General features: G+C 39.4%; 1 protein-coding gene across 2 annotated transcripts; it reads left to right on the top strand.

The window, feature by feature from the left end:
• The first annotated feature begins 753 nt into the window (after positions 1-753).
• Positions 754-19,162, top strand: LOC127430320 (SUMO-activating enzyme subunit 1-like). 2 transcript variants are annotated; one of them, XM_051680046.1, is made up of 9 exons: positions 756-1,007; positions 1,321-1,432; positions 1,532-1,705; positions 6,202-6,347; positions 6,429-6,528; positions 13,877-13,982; positions 15,980-16,124; positions 17,523-17,592; positions 18,523-18,764. In XM_051680046.1, exons 1-9 carry the CDS (start codon positions 907-909, stop codon positions 18,613-18,615), a joined length of 1,047 nt encoding a protein of 348 aa, XP_051536006.1. In that variant the 5' UTR covers positions 756-906; the 3' UTR covers positions 18,616-18,764. The 2 variants fall into 2 exon arrangements, with proteins under 2 accessions (XP_051536007.1, XP_051536006.1); XM_051680047.1 differs by lacking the exons at positions 15,980-16,124; positions 17,523-17,592 and having other exon boundaries at positions 754-1,007; positions 18,523-19,162.
• Positions 19,163-20,692: the final 1,530 nt, after the last annotated feature.

Raw genomic sequence — 20,692 nt, 5'->3', positions numbered from 1 at the left:
CCACTACTTAGTAGGTAACCGTGGTGGTGCGGTTACTCACCTCAGTCCGGGTGGTGGAGGACAAGTCTCAGTTGCCTCCGCTTCTGAGACCTTCAATCCGCACATCTTATCACGTGGCTCGTTGTGCATGACACCGCGGAGACTCACAGCATGTGGAGGCTCATGCTACTCTACGCGATCCACGCACAACTTTCCACATGCCCCATTGAGAGCAAGAACCACTAATCACAACCATGAGGAGGTTACCCCATTTGGCTCTACCCTCCCTAGCAACCAGGCCAATTTGGTTGCTTAGGAGACCTGGCTGGAGTCACTCAGCACACCCTGGATTTGAACTCGCGACTCCAGGGGTGGTAGTCAGCATCAATACTTGCTGAGCTACCCATCAACAACAATTATTAAAGAAAAGAACAAGAACTGTATTTGTGTCCTATTTTATCTCATTGAAAGGTTTAGAAAAGGTTAGTTCACATCATATTTTTTTCTGAGTGAAAATCTAATTATTATGATCTTATAAGTTCTTTGAGTTTAAAGGTTCAAATGCACCATTGACTCACATAAAGAAAAATCAGAACCAAACAGACCTCTATAATCAATTAAATAAAGCAGACACTCTCTTCTTTGATATTCAGTTTGTTGAGCTCAATTTCATGTTATAAAAGGAATATGCTTTTGTAAAATGTATATGGAAGTACATTAAAGCAGAATGGACAAAAGAGGACAACATTTCCAAAAACTGGCACGTTCTCACAGCTCTTACGTCATCACGCTGCGCCTTTACGAATATGAGCGGCACTTCTGTCCCATTGAATGGGCAGTAGGAAATTACAGTGTAGTCCAAAATAGTCAAACTAATCTCTCAGACTATTCCTTACAGTTTGCTGTAAAAACCGGAAATATTTTGAAATGATTGATACCATCGAAAAAGAAGACAATATTATCAGCGAGGAGGAGGCTGCTCAATATGACCGTCAGATTCGCCTCTGGGGTCTGGATGCTCAAAAGAGGTTTGTGGATAGCTGTAATACACAAAAGAAATCTGAATATATTAAATAAAATGTTTTAATAGTAATGTGTGCGTGAAAAGCAGCGTTTGTAATTCATGTTAAAGAAACATTCATATTTAAAAAACTGTTCTTCTTAAAATCATCACAATGTTTTTAAATACACTATTTGAGTATCATTCATATTCTTGCATCCTGTCTGAAGCAAATAATGTATTTTTGATGAATAAATGTATTGATTATTGGGCTCGATGTATAGTGTACAATGTATTATAACAATTATACTATATATAATATATAAACTTAAAATTTTCAGACTTAGAGCATCTCGAGTACTTCTGGTTGGACTCAGAGGTCTTGGTGCAGAAGTGGCAAAGAACCTTATTTTGGCTGGGGTCAAAGGGCTGACATTCCTGGACCATCAGCAGGTATCAAATAAAAATTTACCAAACAGAGGTTCAAATTTACAGCATCACTTTCAAAGGTACATATCCAATCATGTGTTATTTATGACCTCCACCAATCAGGTGACAGAGGAGTCCAGACGCACTCAGTTCCTGATTCCTGTGGATGCAGATGGTCAGAACCAAGCCCAGGCCTCCCTGGAGAGAGCACAGTCCCTTAACCCAATGGTAGAGGTGAAGGCAGACACAGAACCAGTGGAGAGCAAGCCAGATGACTTTTTCTTCCAATTTGATGCGGTAATTGTTGGAACAAGCAGGTGTATTGGACAATTTGTAGACTAGACATGACTAAAGCACATACAAGATCGCTTATTATGTCCAAGGTATTTTAGAATTGGTCATCAAGTATAAAAAGACACTGCAGAAGTATTTTAAGTAGAGGAGCATAAATAATACATAATACTAAAGAGCACAATGGTGATATTCATAGATCTCCCCTTGCTGAAGTTGAACCTTTCAATAACCAGCCCAGATGTTTAACCCCTAAACTACACCACCCCAAAGCACATTTATTTTTTATTGTGCAAAATAGTGAAATAATTTTATTTTTTTCCCAGCATCCACTGCTTGTTGTCATGATTTTAAGCACTCTATTAACTGTTCTTTCAAGAAGTTAATGTCTTAATCAGATAATAAATTTCAGGGTAAATATTGAACAGCCTCGCTACAAAACGCTGGATTTTCGTGAGGTTTGTGAATTACATCTGTTTAAATGTGATATCGGCTTATTTGCAGACAGTATATGATATTAGTTTTATTAATATTTGCCTTTTTATCATTAAACATAACAGTTAAAAGTAACGGAACTGTTGAAAAGAGAGAGATGGAGGATTAAACAAGCAAGTACTTTAACATTATGAGCTCAGACGCGTCTGTCACGGCTCTGATATGCAAACTGAAAAATGAGACGCACATCGGTCTATTATTGTAGTAACACGATGGCACATATCAACAAAACGAATTGTGATTGGTCATTTACAGTTGTGCTCAAAAGTTTGCATATGATCACTATCCTTAAATAAAAGTCAGTTTTTTTGCATGATCAGTCATATTTTCAAAATCAATGCCAAAATTTCACAATTTCTGCCAGGGTATACAAACTTTTGAGCACAACTGTACATGCCTCAGATGGTTGCTTCATGTGCAAGCAGGTGATTCTTGGCGCCCTCGTGGCCTTAAGGAACAAATCGGCCAAATGGGAACATTTATCAGCCAATGCCGGTAATTATAACATTCCAAATATCGCCTGATTTATCGGCCTCTGCGATATATCGGTCGACCACTAGAGCTCAGTTCCTTTTACGAATTTTTACCCATTTTCGAATGCCCAATTCCCACTACTTAGTAGGTCCTCGTGGTGGCGCGGTTACTCTCCTCAATCCGGGTGGCAGAGGACAAGTCTCAGTTGCCTCCGCTTCTGAGACAGTCAATCTGCACATCTTATCACGTGGCATGACACCACGGAGACTCACAGCATGTGGAGGCTCATGCTACTCTCCGCGAACCACGCACAACTTACCACGCACCCCATTGCGAGCGAGAACCCCTAATCACGACCATGAGGAGGTTACCCCATGTGACTCTACCCTCCCTAGCAACCGGGCCAATTTGGTTGCTTAGGAGACCTGGCTGGAGTCACTCAGCACATCCTGGATTCGAACTCACGATTCCAGGGGTGGTAGTCAGCGTCAGTACTCGCTGAGCTACCCAGGCCCCCTTTTATGAATCATATTTAAACATTTTGAGTTTTGCAGAGTCAACAGAAACATTTCGATGTAAAGTTTGATGGACAGAAGCTATTTGTTTGACTCTGTAACATTTTGATATGTCGAGAGAATGGACTGGGTGGGATAGAGGTAACACACAGTACATTGCATGTGCCTTTCATGTCCACTAGATGTCTCTATGCTCTTTTGATTAGTATGATTTATGGCAGTTATACCTTCTTATTTTGCTTTGCTTTGTTTCCTTCAAACTCAGCGTGAACCCATCTATGAACAGTCAGTGTCAGATCCAGACACAGAGGGAAAGTTGTTAAAGTTTGTCTTTACCAAGTGTATGCTCTTTTTCCAAGCAAATCAGGGCTGTTCTTGGCTATGGAAAATGCAGTCAACACAGACATTGTTCAAAGTGCAGACAGGCTGCCTTTCATCTTGTGTCTGTCTGGGAGCTGGATGAAATCTCCCTCTGGGAGTACTAGTGAGAGTTTAGGAGGAGGGGGAGAGATGGTTGGAGACAGAAAGGAGGGAGGTGTTTAACATCATCTATTCTCTTTCATCTGTCTCTCTTGATATTTCTTTAGAAAGAGCAGAGGAAACATTGTGTGTGTCTGTATCTTTTTGTCATCTCTAGTGTATGTGTTTAATTCTTTGAGACAGTTTCTTACAAAACAATGTGCATTTACATTTAGTCAAGAGCAAGGCAACAATACACTGAACATCTTAGCATGTCACTTTAATTAATTTATTGCCAGTATGAACTGTATAAATGCATGAACTATTTTAATCAAAAAGCACAAGGATTATTTGTGCAACAAGTGCAGGGCATTTGTAGTGCAGGTATTTATTTATTAATTTGAGAATCACAAATAAGCGCCTCATGTGGTGTCATTGTGGGATGAGTAGGTTAGTCCTGATGAGGCATGTCTTGGAGCTTCGTTTGAATAATGGAGATTCAGCTGTTCTGGTAGATAATAGGAGTTTTTTTCACCTATGAAAAAGCAATTTCCTGTTTGACAAGCAACAAGACACTTTATTGGTCGCTTGACTTTTGTTTCTGTTCACACTGGCTAGCCCCGCCCACTGTGTAATCCCATTTATCAAAAATTCTGTTCCACATCCACTGTATAATAAACATTAAATATGTTCTGATTGACTCTGATGGTGTCAAACAATATATAAGCTTTCAGTGTGGACAGAATTTAGGGTTCCCACCATTAAAAAATGGTAATTTCCAGGACTGAAAAAGTCATGGAAATGAGTCAAATCTGAGAACTTGGTCAACAGAGATATATCACAATATACATATTTTAATGCAGTGATTCAAAACATCATTTACATTTTTTGATTTAAAGGTGCACTCAGTATTTGTTTGTTCATTAAAAAAGTTTCACTTCTAAAGAAATGTATAGTAGTTTCGAAACGTATAAAATCTTGAGCACTCACATGTGATGAAGACATCAGTCATATCAGTAACCTTATAAAAGCCATTTTATTCTACATGAAGATGGTCCCCTCATTGGGGCAGCCATGTTAAGTTCACATAACCAGCTGAATACTTCTTGCTTAATCTTAATAAACGCTCTGTAATTGGACACTTTCACTCATGGATTTTATTAACAATGGCTAACTGTGAATAGTGAATTTCTACCAAGACATTGGTAACTGAAAAGTATTGCGTTTGAATGATGCTGCATCCAAGCCCCTAGGTGTCAGTGTCAAGTCCAAGTTGATGTATTAATAAATTACTGAGTGCACCTTTAAAATGATGTCCGAAGTATGACCATGGCCATGAAACGGCTTTATCGATAAATATCTATTTATAAAAAAATAGATATTTGATCTAGTTTCTCTGCACGGCATAGTTTTTCATTACAAGCAGAAAATGAGGCCTCTCTCTTTTTAGTTGAACATAAGCATTTACTTTGTAGTCACTCCACATGCACAGCTGTTTATACAGTATACTGCATTATGCACAACATAGCAACAAAACCGTCGCCACGATATATGTCACCCTACCGTCCAGCCCTATTCGGGATATTTGTACAATAATAAGTATAATCAATAAAAACTATTCAAATTATTGGTGCCTGATCAACATACAAAGGAAATTCTGTCCAGCAATCTCTGTCAAATGATTTCTTATCCAATAATCATGAATGACTGGAAAAGTCAAAAGGTGTGCTTGTCACTGGAAATTTGTTTAGGACATGGTGTAATTTGAGAATATTTCCAGAGATTAAAACCAAGTAAATCTGCAGCATTGTAGAGGAGAAGATGCTGTTTTCTCTTTACATCCTCTAGGGGTCAGTGCTTGATAAAGATGTGCTCTTTGAAGTTGTCTGGTTGCCTAGAGGCTTAGAATGTTCTCAGGAAGAATGTGTCAAATGTGTATTGCCGCTAGTTTAATATTTTTCTCCATGCACCCTGGTCCCAAATGACCTGCAATTGTAGTGAAGCTGTTACTCCTCAGGGCATTACTTCATCGCAACAGCATTTCTGAGAAGTGTTGTTGATGTTCAGGTGTCAATTACATAACCTCGCAACCTCTTTTGAACAGGCCTGCCTAGATAAATAGTTCACTTAGGGTGTTCTTTTTGCAAAGTTGTGAGTTTACAGATAGTGTTCTGACAAGCAAAGTAAACAACCAAAATCAATGGTAGAGAAACTCCAGGCAGCAGATAAAAAGATGATGCATCTGTCCTTGAAGATCCACCCATTTAACGCATCATGACTCTTGTGTGCCAGTATGAACTGCCAAAATATCTAACGCAAGCAAAGCAGGGAATTCAAATGTCACCCCATTCTTATCTTAAACCATAAATGGGGGGTGTGAGAGGTTTGGGACCTTGGATAAGATGTACCAATGTTCTGGTCAGTTTTCAAACTTGGCTTTGCCAATTTTTTTGTTGTACTCATAAGATGTGTTTTGTTTTGAAAGATACATCAAAACCCCTGGGCAGTGGAGTGATTTAAAAAATAACCACTTATTAATTAATTATTTGTTTTATTCAGATTTGCATGACTGGGTGCTCCAAAGACCTGATGGTGCGAGTGGACCAGTTGTGTACCTCCAGGAACATTAAGATCTTCTGTGGTGATGTATTTGGCTACCATGGATACATGTTCTCCAACCTCGGCCTGGAGCATCACTATGTGGAGTAAGTCAGGACACTTGGATGAAAAGGTGTTTGTGTTTGATTCTCATGTGAGAAACTGATGGTCCCATTCAATATCCCCAGAGAGAAGCCCAAAGTAGTGAAAGCGTCTGATGAGGCCAATGATGGTCCTGAGGCAAAGAAACCAAAGATTGACCCCAATGAGACCACCATGGTGAAAAAGGTGGGTGTATTGATAGAATTAGGGTCTGTTCTAAAACTTGAGCTTCAATGCTTACATACGCAGCTGTCTTCTATGGCAGCATCCTAACTGAAATGGAGCCTCATAAGAGACCAATTTGGAAAGCTCTAAATAGGTAGCAACTCATTGCGCAGCACATGGGAAACTTGACTCGCAACTGATTTAAATACAGGTGATGCGAGTGGTTCGATGCAATACTCTAATGAGCAAAAATATACAGCGCACACACTTTTGGGGTGAAATTGTCAGTTTTCTTTATTGAAATTTTTTTTTTATTGATACTTTTCAATATTTGTTTTGAATGGATTATATTTATAATCAATTTGATAAAAACAGCCACCTTGAATTTATTGTTCCACAAAGCTCTTCATGGTGCATTCTGGGATTGTCAACCCAGGGAAGGATACAAACGATGATACCTTAGAATTTGTCAGAAATGAGAAATCTTAGGTGGTAGCGTAATTAAGTTACCTACAGTATCTTTTGTAATAGATGCCGTAAAGTGCAAAAGATGCCCAAAACTCAATAGGTTCTGAAACAGACCCATAGTTTCTGTTAAAGATGCTGTATGTTTTTAGATATCAGAATACTTCTATCCCTGTTTTAGTATGATATTTGGAGGTTGATTTCCCTGAAAAGTGTAGACACTGTGGCTTTTTGGCACTTTGAATATTGATATAGCAATAGTAGCTCAACCAATGGCGTGAGTTTGGGGTGGTACTGCCTATTTGTCCTAACAATTGAAGATTAGGTGAAGTGTTTGGTAAACCTGTTCGAAACATTATTATAATTTTTTTATTTATTTTTTGCAATTCCATTTGGTACCACTAGTGGTGCAAAAATTACACATTGTAACTTTAAGTTTTTTTTCTGATTAACAATTTTTTATTGATTCACATATTGAACACAGAAAAACAAAACATATATATACACAGAATCAACAATTAACCCCCGCTATTACCCCTCCCCCTCCCAGTCCCCAACCCCACCCTGGCCCCCAACAACACCCCAGTGGTCATACATGATTATAGACACACACACACACACACACACACACAGACACACACACAAAACAATAAATATTTCACTCCTGAAATGAGGGTGCTCCAGCCGACCTCCATCCCCTTAAAATGATGACATTGTCTATTCTCTACATCGATGATCGCACCATCACCCAAAATACAGAGTCTGGGGCAAAATGAAACCCGAGTGCCCAATACATCACACACAAAACTCTGAACCTTCAACCAAAACTCCTGGATCTTAACACACCACCAAAAGTCATGGGTTATGTCTCCATCCTCTGATTGGCATCGCCAGCATGTGGGTGTGTCTTTAAGACCAAGCCTATACAATCTAGAGGGGGTCCAATAGAATCGATATAAAATCTTGAATTGCATTAGGCGCACCCTTGCGTCTCTATATGCAGACTTGAAATTTTTTAGAATCCTAGCCCACACTCCCTCCTCCAATACCAAGTTTAAATCTTTCTCCCATAATCTCTTGACAGAAATTAATGGTCCGTCCCCCAGACTTTGATTTAGCAGGGAGTAATACACTGATGCCTCATGACCTCTTCCAAAAGCAGTAATCACCCCTCCCAGAGTGTCTGCCGCTTAAGGGGGGTGTATACTACTCCCAAAATAGTACAGAGCAGATGGCGCAGCTGTAAATACATAAAGAACTGAGATCTAGGAATCCCAAAATGTTGAACCAAATTTTCAAAGGTTCTCAACACTCAACTCTCATATAGGTCACAGAGTGTAGTAACCCGACTCACAATCCACTCTGACCAGCAGAAAGGGGACTTATTAATACATAAGTTTGGGTTCAGCCATATGCTCGAGGCAACATTTAAATAAATGTCCGAATTAAACACTCTGGACACTTTAGTCCATACAGAGTGCAAATGCAAGATAACGGGGTGTAATTTAATTCTCCGGTTAGTTTGATAGAAAGGCTTCGTAATGGCGAAATAGGGGCAAGAACTTCCTGTTCAATACAAAACCAGGGAGGGGCTCTCTCAGGTGGAAGCGACCAATGAGCCAAATGTCTGAGATGGAATGCTTAATAATAAAAAAAAATCTTGGGTAGGCCTAGCCCATCTTTGTCAATGGGCCTATGCAGCTTACTGAAATGTAATCTGGGACGTTTACCATTTCAAATGAAAGACTTCGCTATGCTATCAAATTGTTTGAAATAAGAGAGGGGGACATCTATAAGGAGAGACTGTAGCAGGTAGTTGAATTTTGGAATACAATTCATTTTAATAACATTAAACTTCCCAATGATCGATAACGATAAATGTAATGAAGCCCACCTGCCCACATCGCTCAAACATTTTTATTAAAGGGTCAAAATGAACTAAATCACACAAATTTGCGGGGAATAAAATATCCAAATACTTAATGCCCTGTTTGGGCCACTGAAAGGCGCCTGGCTGAAAAGCTGCTATCGGGCAGTATGCTGTCAGAGCCAAAGCTTCGGATGAAGACCATTTAACTCTGTATCCCGAGAACTTAGAAAAGGAATGAAAAATTCTGTGGAGGCAAGGCATAGATGTAGAAGGGTCGGAGACGAATAATAGAACATCATCTGCGTAAAGCAGAAGCTTATGCGCCACACCTCCCGCCATCACCCCTGGAAAATCCTCCTCCTCTCTTATCGTGGCTGCTAATGGCTCCAGGGCAAGACAGAACAATAATGGGGAAAGAGGGCAACCCTGACAGGTGCCCCTATCCAGAGTAAAATAATCTGAAATTAATCCATTTGTTTGTACCGTTGCTACAGGGTGTCTATAAAGTAACTTAATCGATCCAATAAATGCTCTCCCAAACCCGTACATTTCCAAAATCTTAAAAAGTTAATCCCATTCTACCATATCAAGCGCCTTTTCGGTGTCAAGTGAGATGGCAGCCGGAGTCTGATCATTTGCCACTGACCACATGATATTGATGAAACTCCTAATGTTATCAGAAGAGTTACGGCCCCGAATAAACCCCGCCTGATCTGTATGTATAAGAGATGTCATAACTTTACTTAATCGGTTAGCCAAAATTTTGGACAATATTTTAACATCTAGCTGGATCAGGGAAATTGGACGGTAACTCTTACACTCGCTTAGATCTTTTTCCTTTTTAAGAATCAGACTGATCCGGGTTGGCAGAAGCTTTCCATTCTTTAATGATTCTGTATAAACTTCTAGCAAAAGTGGAGCCAATTCTGTAGCATAAGATCTAAAAAACTCAGCAGCAAAGCCATCTAGCCCCGGAGTCTTGCCTGTAGGCAAGGCCTTAATTACATCACCAAGCTCCTCCAAAGTTATCTCAGAATCAAGAGAATTTTTTTGCTCAGTCGTCAGTTTAGGAAGTTCTAATGGTTCCATACATTTTCTAATATTTTCATCAGTAGACGAAGATGTGGAACTATAGAGATCAAGATAGAATTCTTTAAAAGCATTATTAATATCAATGGCCAAGATAAAAATTTCACCACCAGCAGATTTCACTGAGGGAATGGTAGAAAAAGATTCTCTCTGTTTATATATCTAGCCAAAAGCTTCCCTGCTTTGTCCCCCAACTCAAAGCATGACTGTCTTGCCCTGAATAGCCAAAACTCCACCTTCGGCGACAAAATAGTATTATATCTGTATTTCAATTGGGTCAATTCTCTGAGGCCATCAGACCACATTCGGCGCTTCAGCTCTGCCTCGGCACTTTTAATATTCCCTTCCAATTCCACAAGTTCTCATGCTTTGGATTTTTTGATGAATGAGGCATACTGTATGATCCAACCAGTAAGAACCGCCTTCCAAGCCACACCCACAGAGGATACTGAGGACCAACTGATCTCCACATAAACATTAATTTCAGCCTTTAACATTTGTTGGAATTCAGGATTTTGCCAGAGGGATACATTAAAGTGGCAACTATATGATTTCTTTTTCTCCGTATGTGGCAACATCTCACCAGGGTGTGATCTGAGACTAAGATGTTTCCAATTGAGCAGTCAACAACAGATGAGATGAGGGACTTGGATATATAAAAAAAACAATCTATTCTAGAATAAATCTTATGGACTGATGAAAAGAATGTATAGTTCCTACCAGATGGGTTCAAAAGTCTCCAAATATCTGCAAGACCAAGATATTTACACATCCTGTGAAGCGTCAATGTTGCTCTAGGGGGCTTACACACTTTTGCTTCACTATGATCAAGGACTGAGTCCATCAATAGATTAAAGTATCCTCCCAATATTATATCATGAGGGGTGCCAGCGGCTTGCAACACCCCTTTGAGATCTATAAAAAAGCCATGATCATCAGCGTTAGGTGCGTAAATATTAGCCAAAATCAACCTTTGCCCCTGAATTTCTGATAAAACAATAATTAATCTTCCTAATTTATCTTTACTCTGTTTGAGACATTTGAATTGTTGATGTTTATTTGTCAATGTAATGACTCCCCTGCTCTTACTTGAGCCAGCCCTAAAGAAAACATGCCCACCCCATATCTTCTCAAATTTGTCAGCTTCCTGCGGGGAAAGATGCATTTCTTGAAGAAACACTATATCATATTTCTTACATTTAAGAAAAGACATAACCTTTCTTCTTTTTATGGGGTGCTCCAACCCATTCACATTCCACATGGAGAGAGACAATCCACTCATACTAACATTTGACATTTTCACATATTAGAAAAAATAGATGTTGTGTCAAAAACAAAATTATAAAGATCACATTCCAACATTAGTGCAACAGTCAAACCCTGAACTTCCCCCAGAACCAAACAAACAGAAAAAAGAAAAACATGCACATTAACCCCGTGTACGACAGCGCCAACTGGCGTCCATCCCTCTAAACTCAAACAGTTCATGTACGCCTAAGAGTGCCCCCGCGACAACTTTGCCGTTGGATTGCTCAAGTTCGGTGTTTCTATACAAATTTTGTGAGACAGAATTACATAACAGAAGAAAATCTATAAAACAAACTCCAGCCAATACGCGGGATAAACACAAAGAACGTGTAGATTCATCCACATACCTGTCCCGAAGGTGTCTTCCTCCAAAAAACAAGCTTCAGCTGCTAGCGGAACCAGCACAAAACAAAAAAAAGCCGTTCAGTTTCCTTAGGCAGTCAAAGAAATGTTCAGTGAGCCGGCCCATTCGACTGCTACATGAGTGCAACAAATGACTTAATAACTCCAATGTCCTGCAAGAAATACTCCACAAAACAAACTCCAACCAATAGGAGGCATAAGCACAAAGAACTTGCAGATTCATCCACAACACTATCCTGAAGGAGTGTTACTACACAAAGCAAACTCCAGCCGCTAGGCGGAACCAGCACCAAAAGAAACAAAAAAGGCACCCAGCTTCCTCGTACGGTCAAGTGAATGTTCAGTGAGTCAGGCCCACTTGGCTGCAAAGTGAGTGTCACACAATGACTTACCTACTCCATTGACTTTATGAAGGACAATGCTTGTTGGGGACATGTAAATACTTTGCAGCCATCCTTAGCATCTATTCTCAATTTGGCCGGGAACATCAGTGCAAAAGCGACCTTCCATTGATGTAAGAGTTTCTTGCATTCCTTGAATCTATCACGTTTCTCTCTTGTCAAATTCGCAAAGTCTGGGAACAAGAAAATGCTGTGGTTCTTCCAAGAAAGCCTTCCTTTACTCCTCGCCTCGCATAACACGAGATCTTTATCGGATGATCTCAGAAATTTGCCCAGAATTGATTTGGCCTGTCTCCCTCAGCGGATCGCCAAGCAGGAACCCTGTGAGCTCGCTCGATTTCCAGCTTATGGCCTGTTATGTCGAGCAGACTCGGAAAGAGCCCATCTAGGAATTTCCCCATATCCGAGATATCCTTCTTTATGCTCAGGAATTCCAACAATTCGGACGTTGTTTTGTCGATTACGATTCTCCAAATCGCCAATTCGTTCCAAATCCACCTTGGATGTTAGCGTATTAGCAACTGATTCCCTCTCCGTTGACTCCAGATAATCGATCCGTTTCTCAACATCTGCAACTCTTGTGACCAATTCAGTGAATTTCATCTCCATGGAAGTGATCGATCGACGTATTACAGCAAGATCCTCCAAGTCTGCAACGACCTTCGTCAGCATTGCCGACACATTCATCAATTCACACCGCATTTCTTTCAATTCACCGTCTGAATTGAGTCTGGGGCTTCCGGCCTGCTGTTGAGGGGAATCAGCCCGGACACGTAAGTGTATTTTAATATCTCCAGAGCCCGAGGATTTTGAATTCTTTGATATATTGTCTTCCTAAAACAATTAAGGATCAGGGTGTATCGAATCTCACAGGTTTGTTAAAACTATCAAAGTGCACAGAGCTCGCCGTTCACATGTCCGACACTCGCATGGCGCCCATGAGACCTCACGTGGACTCATCGTCAAAATATCACATTCCAGCACTGGATCGCCACTTATCATTACAAACACGAACGAAATGGACTCTTGCTCAAGAACCGGCAATGTTTTTTCGACCTTTTCTTCAGTATTAATGGAGATTAATAAAAGGCATTAAGGCATAAAATTACCTTAGGTATCCAGGGCTAATATTGACAACATCGTCTAGTCTATTTTGAAGTTGTTTGCATCTGTTTTCCTTTTGTTTTTTTTAAATCCCATTTTCTCCCAATTTGGAATGCCCAATTTCCACTACTTAGTAGGTCCTCGTGGTGGCACGGTTACTCATCTCAATCCGGGTGGCGGAGGACAAGTCTCATTTGCCTCCGCTTCTGAAACAGTCAATCCGCACATCTAATCACGTGGCTTGCTGTGCATGACACTGCGGAGACTCATGCTACACTCCGCGATCCACACACAACTTACTACGTGCCCCATTGAGAGTGAGAACCCCTAATCGCGACCATGAGGAGGTTACCCCATGTGACTCTACCCTCCCTAGCAACCAGGACAATTTGGTTGCTTAGGAGACCTGGCTGGAGTCACTCATGATGCCCTGGATTCGAACTCGTGACTCCAGGGGTGGTAGTCAGCGTCAATACTCGCTGAGCTCCCCAGGCCCCCTTTTCTTTTGGTTTCTTTGCGAAACGTAGGGCAGTAGCAGTTCATTTACATCCATTTTCATGACTGTGAGCATAACTGCAGCGCACGCTTAGAATAAGCAGAACGTAATTGTCCATTGGTGTGGACGCTAATATAGTTATCATTATAGTTAGCATTATAGTTATCTTTCTTAGTATGAATGGGCCTTTAGTCCTTTTTTTAATTTTCAGTCACACCTATGATCTTTAAATGCTGGTTTCTCATTTTTTCTCCTCTGTCTCTTTTAATATAGACTGTCAGTTTCTGCTCTCTTAAAGAGGCTCTGGAAGTTGACTGGACAAATGAAAAAGCCAAAAGCTGTCTAAAGCGTGTTCCTACCGACTACTTCCTTCTGCAAGGTACACCTTCAGTAACTATCATTTCGATGTTTGTTAAATGAATGAATCTGTCAAACAATGAAAAAGTGCAGAACAAGAGTTTCAAATTTTGACTGAAATTAAAAAGATTGAAATGATATATTTGGTAGCAACACCATGTGCACCTTTTCTACTTTTTGTGCTTTATTAACTTGCAGTAACACGGATGTGTTAGTAAGTGATGCAGGTAATGATGTAATTAGAGTGATGCCAATCCCTCGATTAAAGGAATATTTCCCTCAAATATTATAATTATTTCATCATTTACTCACCCATATGCCGTCTCAAACTCATATGACTTTGGTTAGTAAATGATGGGAGAATTCTCTTTTTTGGGTGAACTATTCCTTTAAATTAGATCTCAAGTGGTCACATGAGACGCATTGTTAATAATACCAGGTGTAAACAGTCTGTTTCGGCTTACAACTTGTGATCAGATCATGTGAGATGAATGTTAATACCAGTAGTAAACATTAATGGAATTTAAGATTAAAATGAACCGCCAAGCTTCCAGACGGACTATGACGCACACCTTGCTGATCTCTGCCAGCATCATCTTGGTCATAGAATGGACTACACTCTTAGAATACATAGACGATAAATGAATACCAGCTAAAGCCTTAATCAGCCAAATAAATGGATACTGCATCTACAGTACGTGCACTTTTGAAAACAATGTGGAATGGAATTCATAGACATGTAATCAATAATCTTATAGTTCGTATAAAATTCTTTAGTTTAAATACTGGCCACCAACATTTACTTGACTTGTATTACACATAACTAATTTTGCTGTTGTATTCATGCTGTTCAGCTAGAGGGGAACTGCCGCGCCCCCCCATTTTTGTGTTCCTCGCCACAGTCGCCTTTGGCTTGCTCACTGGGTGCCTAAAGTTTTAGGCATGATTTTTAATATCGTTATTCATTATAATTGCACAATGAGGGCTTTAATAGCATGATTTTTTTTTTTTTTTACAGCATACATTTCTGTAAAGCTGCTTTGAAACGATGTGTGTTGTGAAAAGCGCTAACAAATAAATATATGACTTGACTTAAACAGGGTCTTAAATTGGTTAAGGACACTCAGAGTACTGTAGAGTACAGGAGCTTTACAGAAACAGAATTTCTGACCAGTGTCTGCCTGGAGTCTGTAGTGCCAGTTGGTCTTATGTGTAATTATAGACAACATTTTTCTTTTAATATTAGTGCTCACCTGGTGTCTTTACTGATTGCAGTTTATTTTCCATCACAGGCTGTCCATGGCCAGTCATGTGCAATAGCTCTCAAAAACAAAACGTGCCACCTCTGCACCTCTCTGTCATTACAACTGACTGTTACCTCTACCCCTCCCTCAACATCTAGTGTTACAATTATGGAAAAAATAACACTTCCTATTTGTGCGCTGAAGCATAGGAAGACTTTAAATATATTGCAGTGCTCAAAAATACCACACATCAGTTCAAACAGCTTTTAAGGAAGAGCTGTTTCCTCTCTCTTAACTCACTGATTTATTTGAGGTTTTATCGCTTCAGTGGTGTGACTAGAACGATATTACATCAGTGTTATTTTTTTTTTTTTCTTCAAACCCTCAGATGTTATTTTGATGTCGCTTTCACAATCTGGCGTCTGGAGAGCATTATATAAAATATGCAGCTCTGAAACTTGAAATTTCATCTCTGTGCCAGATATAGTGAGATAGCATGAATGAGTGGGTGTCTTTGATATATGTGTGTGTGTGTGTAGTACTGTGCTGCCAGGTGGAAATACAGTGGGCTGGGGTTCATTGTGTTGTAGTTGGTGGGCAGTCAAAAAAGGGGAAGTGATACTTTGTGATGGCACTTGGAAAATAGCCTAGAGGAGCAAATAACCTTTACACGTACCACGCAAATCTTCAAATACATCTCCCCTCCACTTACATCCTGTTTAAATGTGGAAGACCCACTCTTTCTATGCTCTCTGTCTGTATCTTTCTCCAACAGTACTTTTGAAGTTTCGTACAGACAAAGGTCGCGATCCTCAGCCAGCCAGTTTCGCTGAAGACTCGAGCTTACTCTTACAGATCCGTGATGATGTTCTTGAGAGCTTGGGCATGAGCACAGAGCAGCTCCCTAACACCTTTGTGAGGTACTCATCGACCTAGAAACTCACTATTCAGATTCATTGCATCTCATTCACTAACAGTGTGTAAAAGCACTGCGCAAACATTTTCATGCATAAATCATGATTCATAAATAATACTGCGCAGTTCTAAATTTAGAATGAATTTTTTAACCAACTCGAACCACACATATGCAAAAATCACAGACTCTCGGTGGCCTTCGAAACCTGAAAAGTTTTTATGTTGGATTAAACTACAAACTTTGTTGAGGGTTTTTTCAGAATCCCTAAACTGAGGCCAAAATATCCAACACTTACTCCTAGAGCTTTCAGGCTACATCCACCAATCTCAGCACAGACCTTCAGACTGTTAGTATAATAGTGGAATAGTGTGCTATGTCTTTTCTAATTGACCAGATTTTAAGGTTTTCGCACAGCAGACTATCAAAAATCAGAAAAAGTCCATAGACTTATATTGACGGAATGTTCCAATGGGCCAATGGAATGCTCGTTAATTCAGACTACATCTGTCAACAATTTTAATGTAAATAAAAGCCAACAAAAGGCCTTTAATCCTCCAGAAGTCTGTCTGTCTGTCTATGTGTCTATCTGTCTGTCTGGTATAAATTAGTTAAAACTTTCAGACAAGGCTTTGTCAAGCCAAAATTAAAGTTTGTCCTGAAAAACTTTACCTGTCTAGTTTTAAATGTTATTATTAGAAATTGAGTTCATTAAAAACAGCTTATTCAAAAAATCAGACAATGCAAGAAACCACGTTTTCATGAGATTTCAAAATCATTTGGTTATTCTCTGCTTTTGATATTAAAATGCATATAGTCATACAAACAACATTTGCGCATATTGGATAAGCCGGTAAGAACACCAGTAAAGGTGTTTACATGCAACGTAAAAACAGGGGGAAAAAATCTGTGTTTACTAAGGTGTATGCTTAAACCATTTATGACCTGATATGAAGTGATAAAAGAAAACCAATTAAGGCATTTACATTTCCACATACGTTGTCGACTTAGGCATAATCGTGTAAAATCATGCATGTAAACGGGCTCATTGAATAACTAAGTGACCCTGCAAAAAGTCTTGTTTATTTCAGAGTAACAAAACATACGTATGTGCATTTTAGACATAACCGGGATAGGTTGTGTTTAAAATTGCACCTGATCACATGTAGTTCCCACATTTAGAATAAGCCGGATTCATCAACATTAGAACGTTGATAAAAACTCGTGAAGTTGTGTGCAGATTTGTTGTGAATCTGTCCAAATTTATGCGCTAAATTTTCTGCTCAAATAAGTATGAAAACTTGTGCGCAATTATTAGTGAATGAGACCCATTCTCTCCAACATCCTCTCACTTTCTCCTCAACTTCACTCATTACTTTTTGATGTGTTTGCTTTGTCTTCACAGTTACTGTTTCTCTGAGATGTCCCCAGTGTGTGCTGTAGTCGGAGGAGTTCTTGGGCAAGAATTAGTCAAGGTGAGATTTTACAGAATTTTCATTGTTGGGTGAACTATCCCTTTAACATCATCCTTTCCCCCTTCATACTGTAAAACCTTCCATTCAAGTTCTTCATAAAGCCATATAGCCTAATCCTCTATAACACAGCACTTTCACTAGCTGCGAAAGTGTCTTTTCTGATGGGGCACTGTGAGAACCGTATGGCAGCTGCCCTCTCCATCAGAATCTGGGCTAAATCCAAAACTTTTATCTGTTGACTGTGTAAATGCCAGAAATGACGAGGTAATACTCCGGTCACTGATGAAATCCAGTGGCGACCGCCTGAAATCTTCACATATAATTCCATAAAATGAATTAGATTAAATAACCCAAAGCATAGTGACGTAATCGGTGAGTTTAGAGTGGGTAATTACACTGTGTCCGTAGATTATAGACGGAAAGAGGAGATACTGTAGTGTAGACCATGTGAAAACAAGCATTTTTAAAATTGTTCCAAATTAGGCATAGCAGTACACTGTAAATGGTAAACGACTGCAGGCATATCTTTCTTGAAGGGTGATGTCATTGCCCAGACTGAGATGTGAGGGAGGGGATCAGGGCTGTGTGGGGTGATGGAGTGAACGCCATGGTCTTGGGAGTGATGGCTGGGCAGGCCTTGAACCCACATGGCAGTGGAGTGAAGCCAGGCTGTCTCGCCATCTCCCTGCATGATGAAACAGGCTGCAATTCGCATATGGCTCTCTGTTCCTCACTGCCCGTTGCCCATCAATCTCTGTCACCACAACAGAGAATGTGCCCGATGTGTTTAATCAAACCAGTTAATTACTCAACGGCAAAACTGTTATTAAAATTCTAGTTCTGTGGCGCCTAGATCTGCACACAACTCAAACGTTTGTGACGTGCCTGAAGGATACCGCATCTTCTCATTTGTTTGTGTGTGTTTGACAGGCGCTGTCTCAGAGAGATGCTCCTCACAGGAACTTCTTCTTCTTCGACGGCCTAAAGGGCAGCGGGTTGGTGGACTACTTTGGATCCAAATAAGTGACCCCTGGAGAACACAGAGAGATGAGTGCACAAGATGTGTTGGGTTGTATGTGTGCTCTCAAAACACCATGGAGTTTGTTTTCTGCCAGTGGCCGCAGGCATCGAAATCTGTCTTTGGACTGTACCTTTGCATAGCAGTATGCTGCACATTGATAGATGCCAGGAGCAACTAGGACATGTTGCCCAGCTTTTTATGTTCACACACTAATATAGATGCACACACGTTTTCAGCAGGGTTAAACTTGTGATTTCTACATTTTGTATAAAAATAAAATAAAAGTCAATGGAAATGCATTTGTTTTGGATGATATGTGCTTCTGCTGTTATTGATCTCAATAACACATAATAAGATGGTGCTCTAATATGTCTCTGAAGGTCTCTTTGCTGTCCATGTGACACTGAATTAGAACAAATGAAAAAAAATGTGTTTGTTTTTGTTTAAACAATTTAAAATGAATTGGATATGTTTTGTGTGCTCTTGAGCTATTTATTTCAGAAAATTAAACCACGCATATACAATTGTGCTCAAGATATTGCGCATTTTTCAAAAGATAAGAGATATCATAAATATTCTTGTTTTTATTTTTTAATTTTTTATTTAGTACTGGTCTGAAGAAGCTGAATAACAGATATTATATATAAATGGATAAAATAACTAATATTACAAAAGAAAATATCCTGTACAAATGTTTACACACCCTTGGTTATTAAAGGAATATTCCGGGTTCAATACAAGTTAAGCTTAACTGACTGCATTTTTGACAGTAATACTGATTACCACAAAAAAAAAATAATAATAATGTAACTCGTCCCTCATTTATTTAAATATCTTGGTTACAGTAAGGCACTTAAAATGGAAGTGAATGGGGCCAGTCCATAAGCATTAAAATACACACCGTTTCAAAAGTATAGCTGCAAGATGTAAACATGTGTTAACATGATTTTAGTATGAGGACAACTCTGTTCTGCTTGATTTTAATGTAATAAAATCACTCGGGGGTTTACTGGCATTGTGTCGTCATGGCAACAAAGTTGTAACATTAGATATGACTTTACACTGATAAGGTTTGTTAGCAATTTTATTACACTTAAATCATTTTTTTTTTTTTTTTTAAATAAACAAGGGATGTTTAATTTTTTATTTTTTTTTTGTATGGTAATCAATATTATGCCAAAAATGCTGTCGTATGAGCGTAACGTATTGAACCTGGAATATTCCTGGAATGATCTATGTTGCCTCCTTGAGTGTCAAAGACTGTTTGTGATGGTTGTTGTAAATTGTTCTGAGTGGCAAAGCTGGAACTCAACATCATTGAATTCAAGGAAACTAAAAACTTTCAATACCTGGAAACTTTGTCTAGAACAAACCAGGGAATCTAGTACAACTATCACTAAAAGCTTCAAACAGTCATTTGTGCATTGAGGAGATAAAAACAAAAAAACATAAATGCAATTCAATTTATTTAAATTCCTCTAATTATTAGTTTTTAAAAAAGATAATCATCTTGCAGATTTTCCAAGGAATATGTACAATTAAGAGCAGCATACATTCTTCCATCCCCAGATGTCCTACTTGGAATTCAGTGCTCAGTGTATTACTCAGCCTGTGATCATTTTGACTTTGTAGGAAAAGCCTGAGCCTGCATGTTGTCAAGTCTTGTTTTTTTTCTTGTGACGTTGGTACAGGGAAGTTCTTTTATTAGCTTTGCCCAGGTATGTAATTTGCTGGACTGGTACTGCAGGGTTTATGACTCCAAGGCAAATAAGAACTCGTATGTTTTGATTCCTCCATTTTTGCAGGAAGAGAATTGTCCTGCCTGTCCAGTTAGTTGCAGTGGAATGTTAAACAATGTAATACTTGATACGTGAATCTTCTAACCAGAAGTTGGGGAAACGAACAAAACTCACAGCCTTACATAATGGAGCAAAAATTGTCACAACTGTACAAAACAATTGTTCCAAACTTGTCACATTTTCACTGGGCTCACAATGGTGGTAGACTTTGGTGTTCATATTGTGTCTTGCAGACATGCAAAATCAGGGCTTTGGGCCTTTAATGGATAATAAACATGTT

This window comes from Myxocyprinus asiaticus, chromosome 39 (genome assembly GCF_019703515.2).
Source record: "Myxocyprinus asiaticus isolate MX2 ecotype Aquarium Trade chromosome 39, UBuf_Myxa_2, whole genome shotgun sequence".
In the NCBI taxonomy this organism is placed as follows: Eukaryota; Metazoa; Chordata; class Actinopteri; order Cypriniformes; family Catostomidae; genus Myxocyprinus; species Myxocyprinus asiaticus.
Note: the sequence above shows the minus strand (reverse complement) of the source record. Positions and strands in the feature narration are given on the sequence as shown.

Bases quoted from the DNA above. Each gene is read 5' to 3' on its own strand.
- LOC127430320 (XM_051680046.1), top strand. From the start codon at position 907: ATGATTGATACCATCGAAAAAGAAGACAATATTATCAGCGAGGAGGAG. The intron at 1,008-1,320 runs GTTTGTGGATAG...TAAAATTTTCAG, and splicing joins GGTCTGGATGCTCAAAAGAG to ACTTAGAGCATCTCGAGTAC. The intron at 16,125-17,522 runs GTACTCATCGAC...TTGTCTTCACAG, and splicing joins CTCCCTAACACCTTTGTGAG to TTACTGTTTCTCTGAGATGT.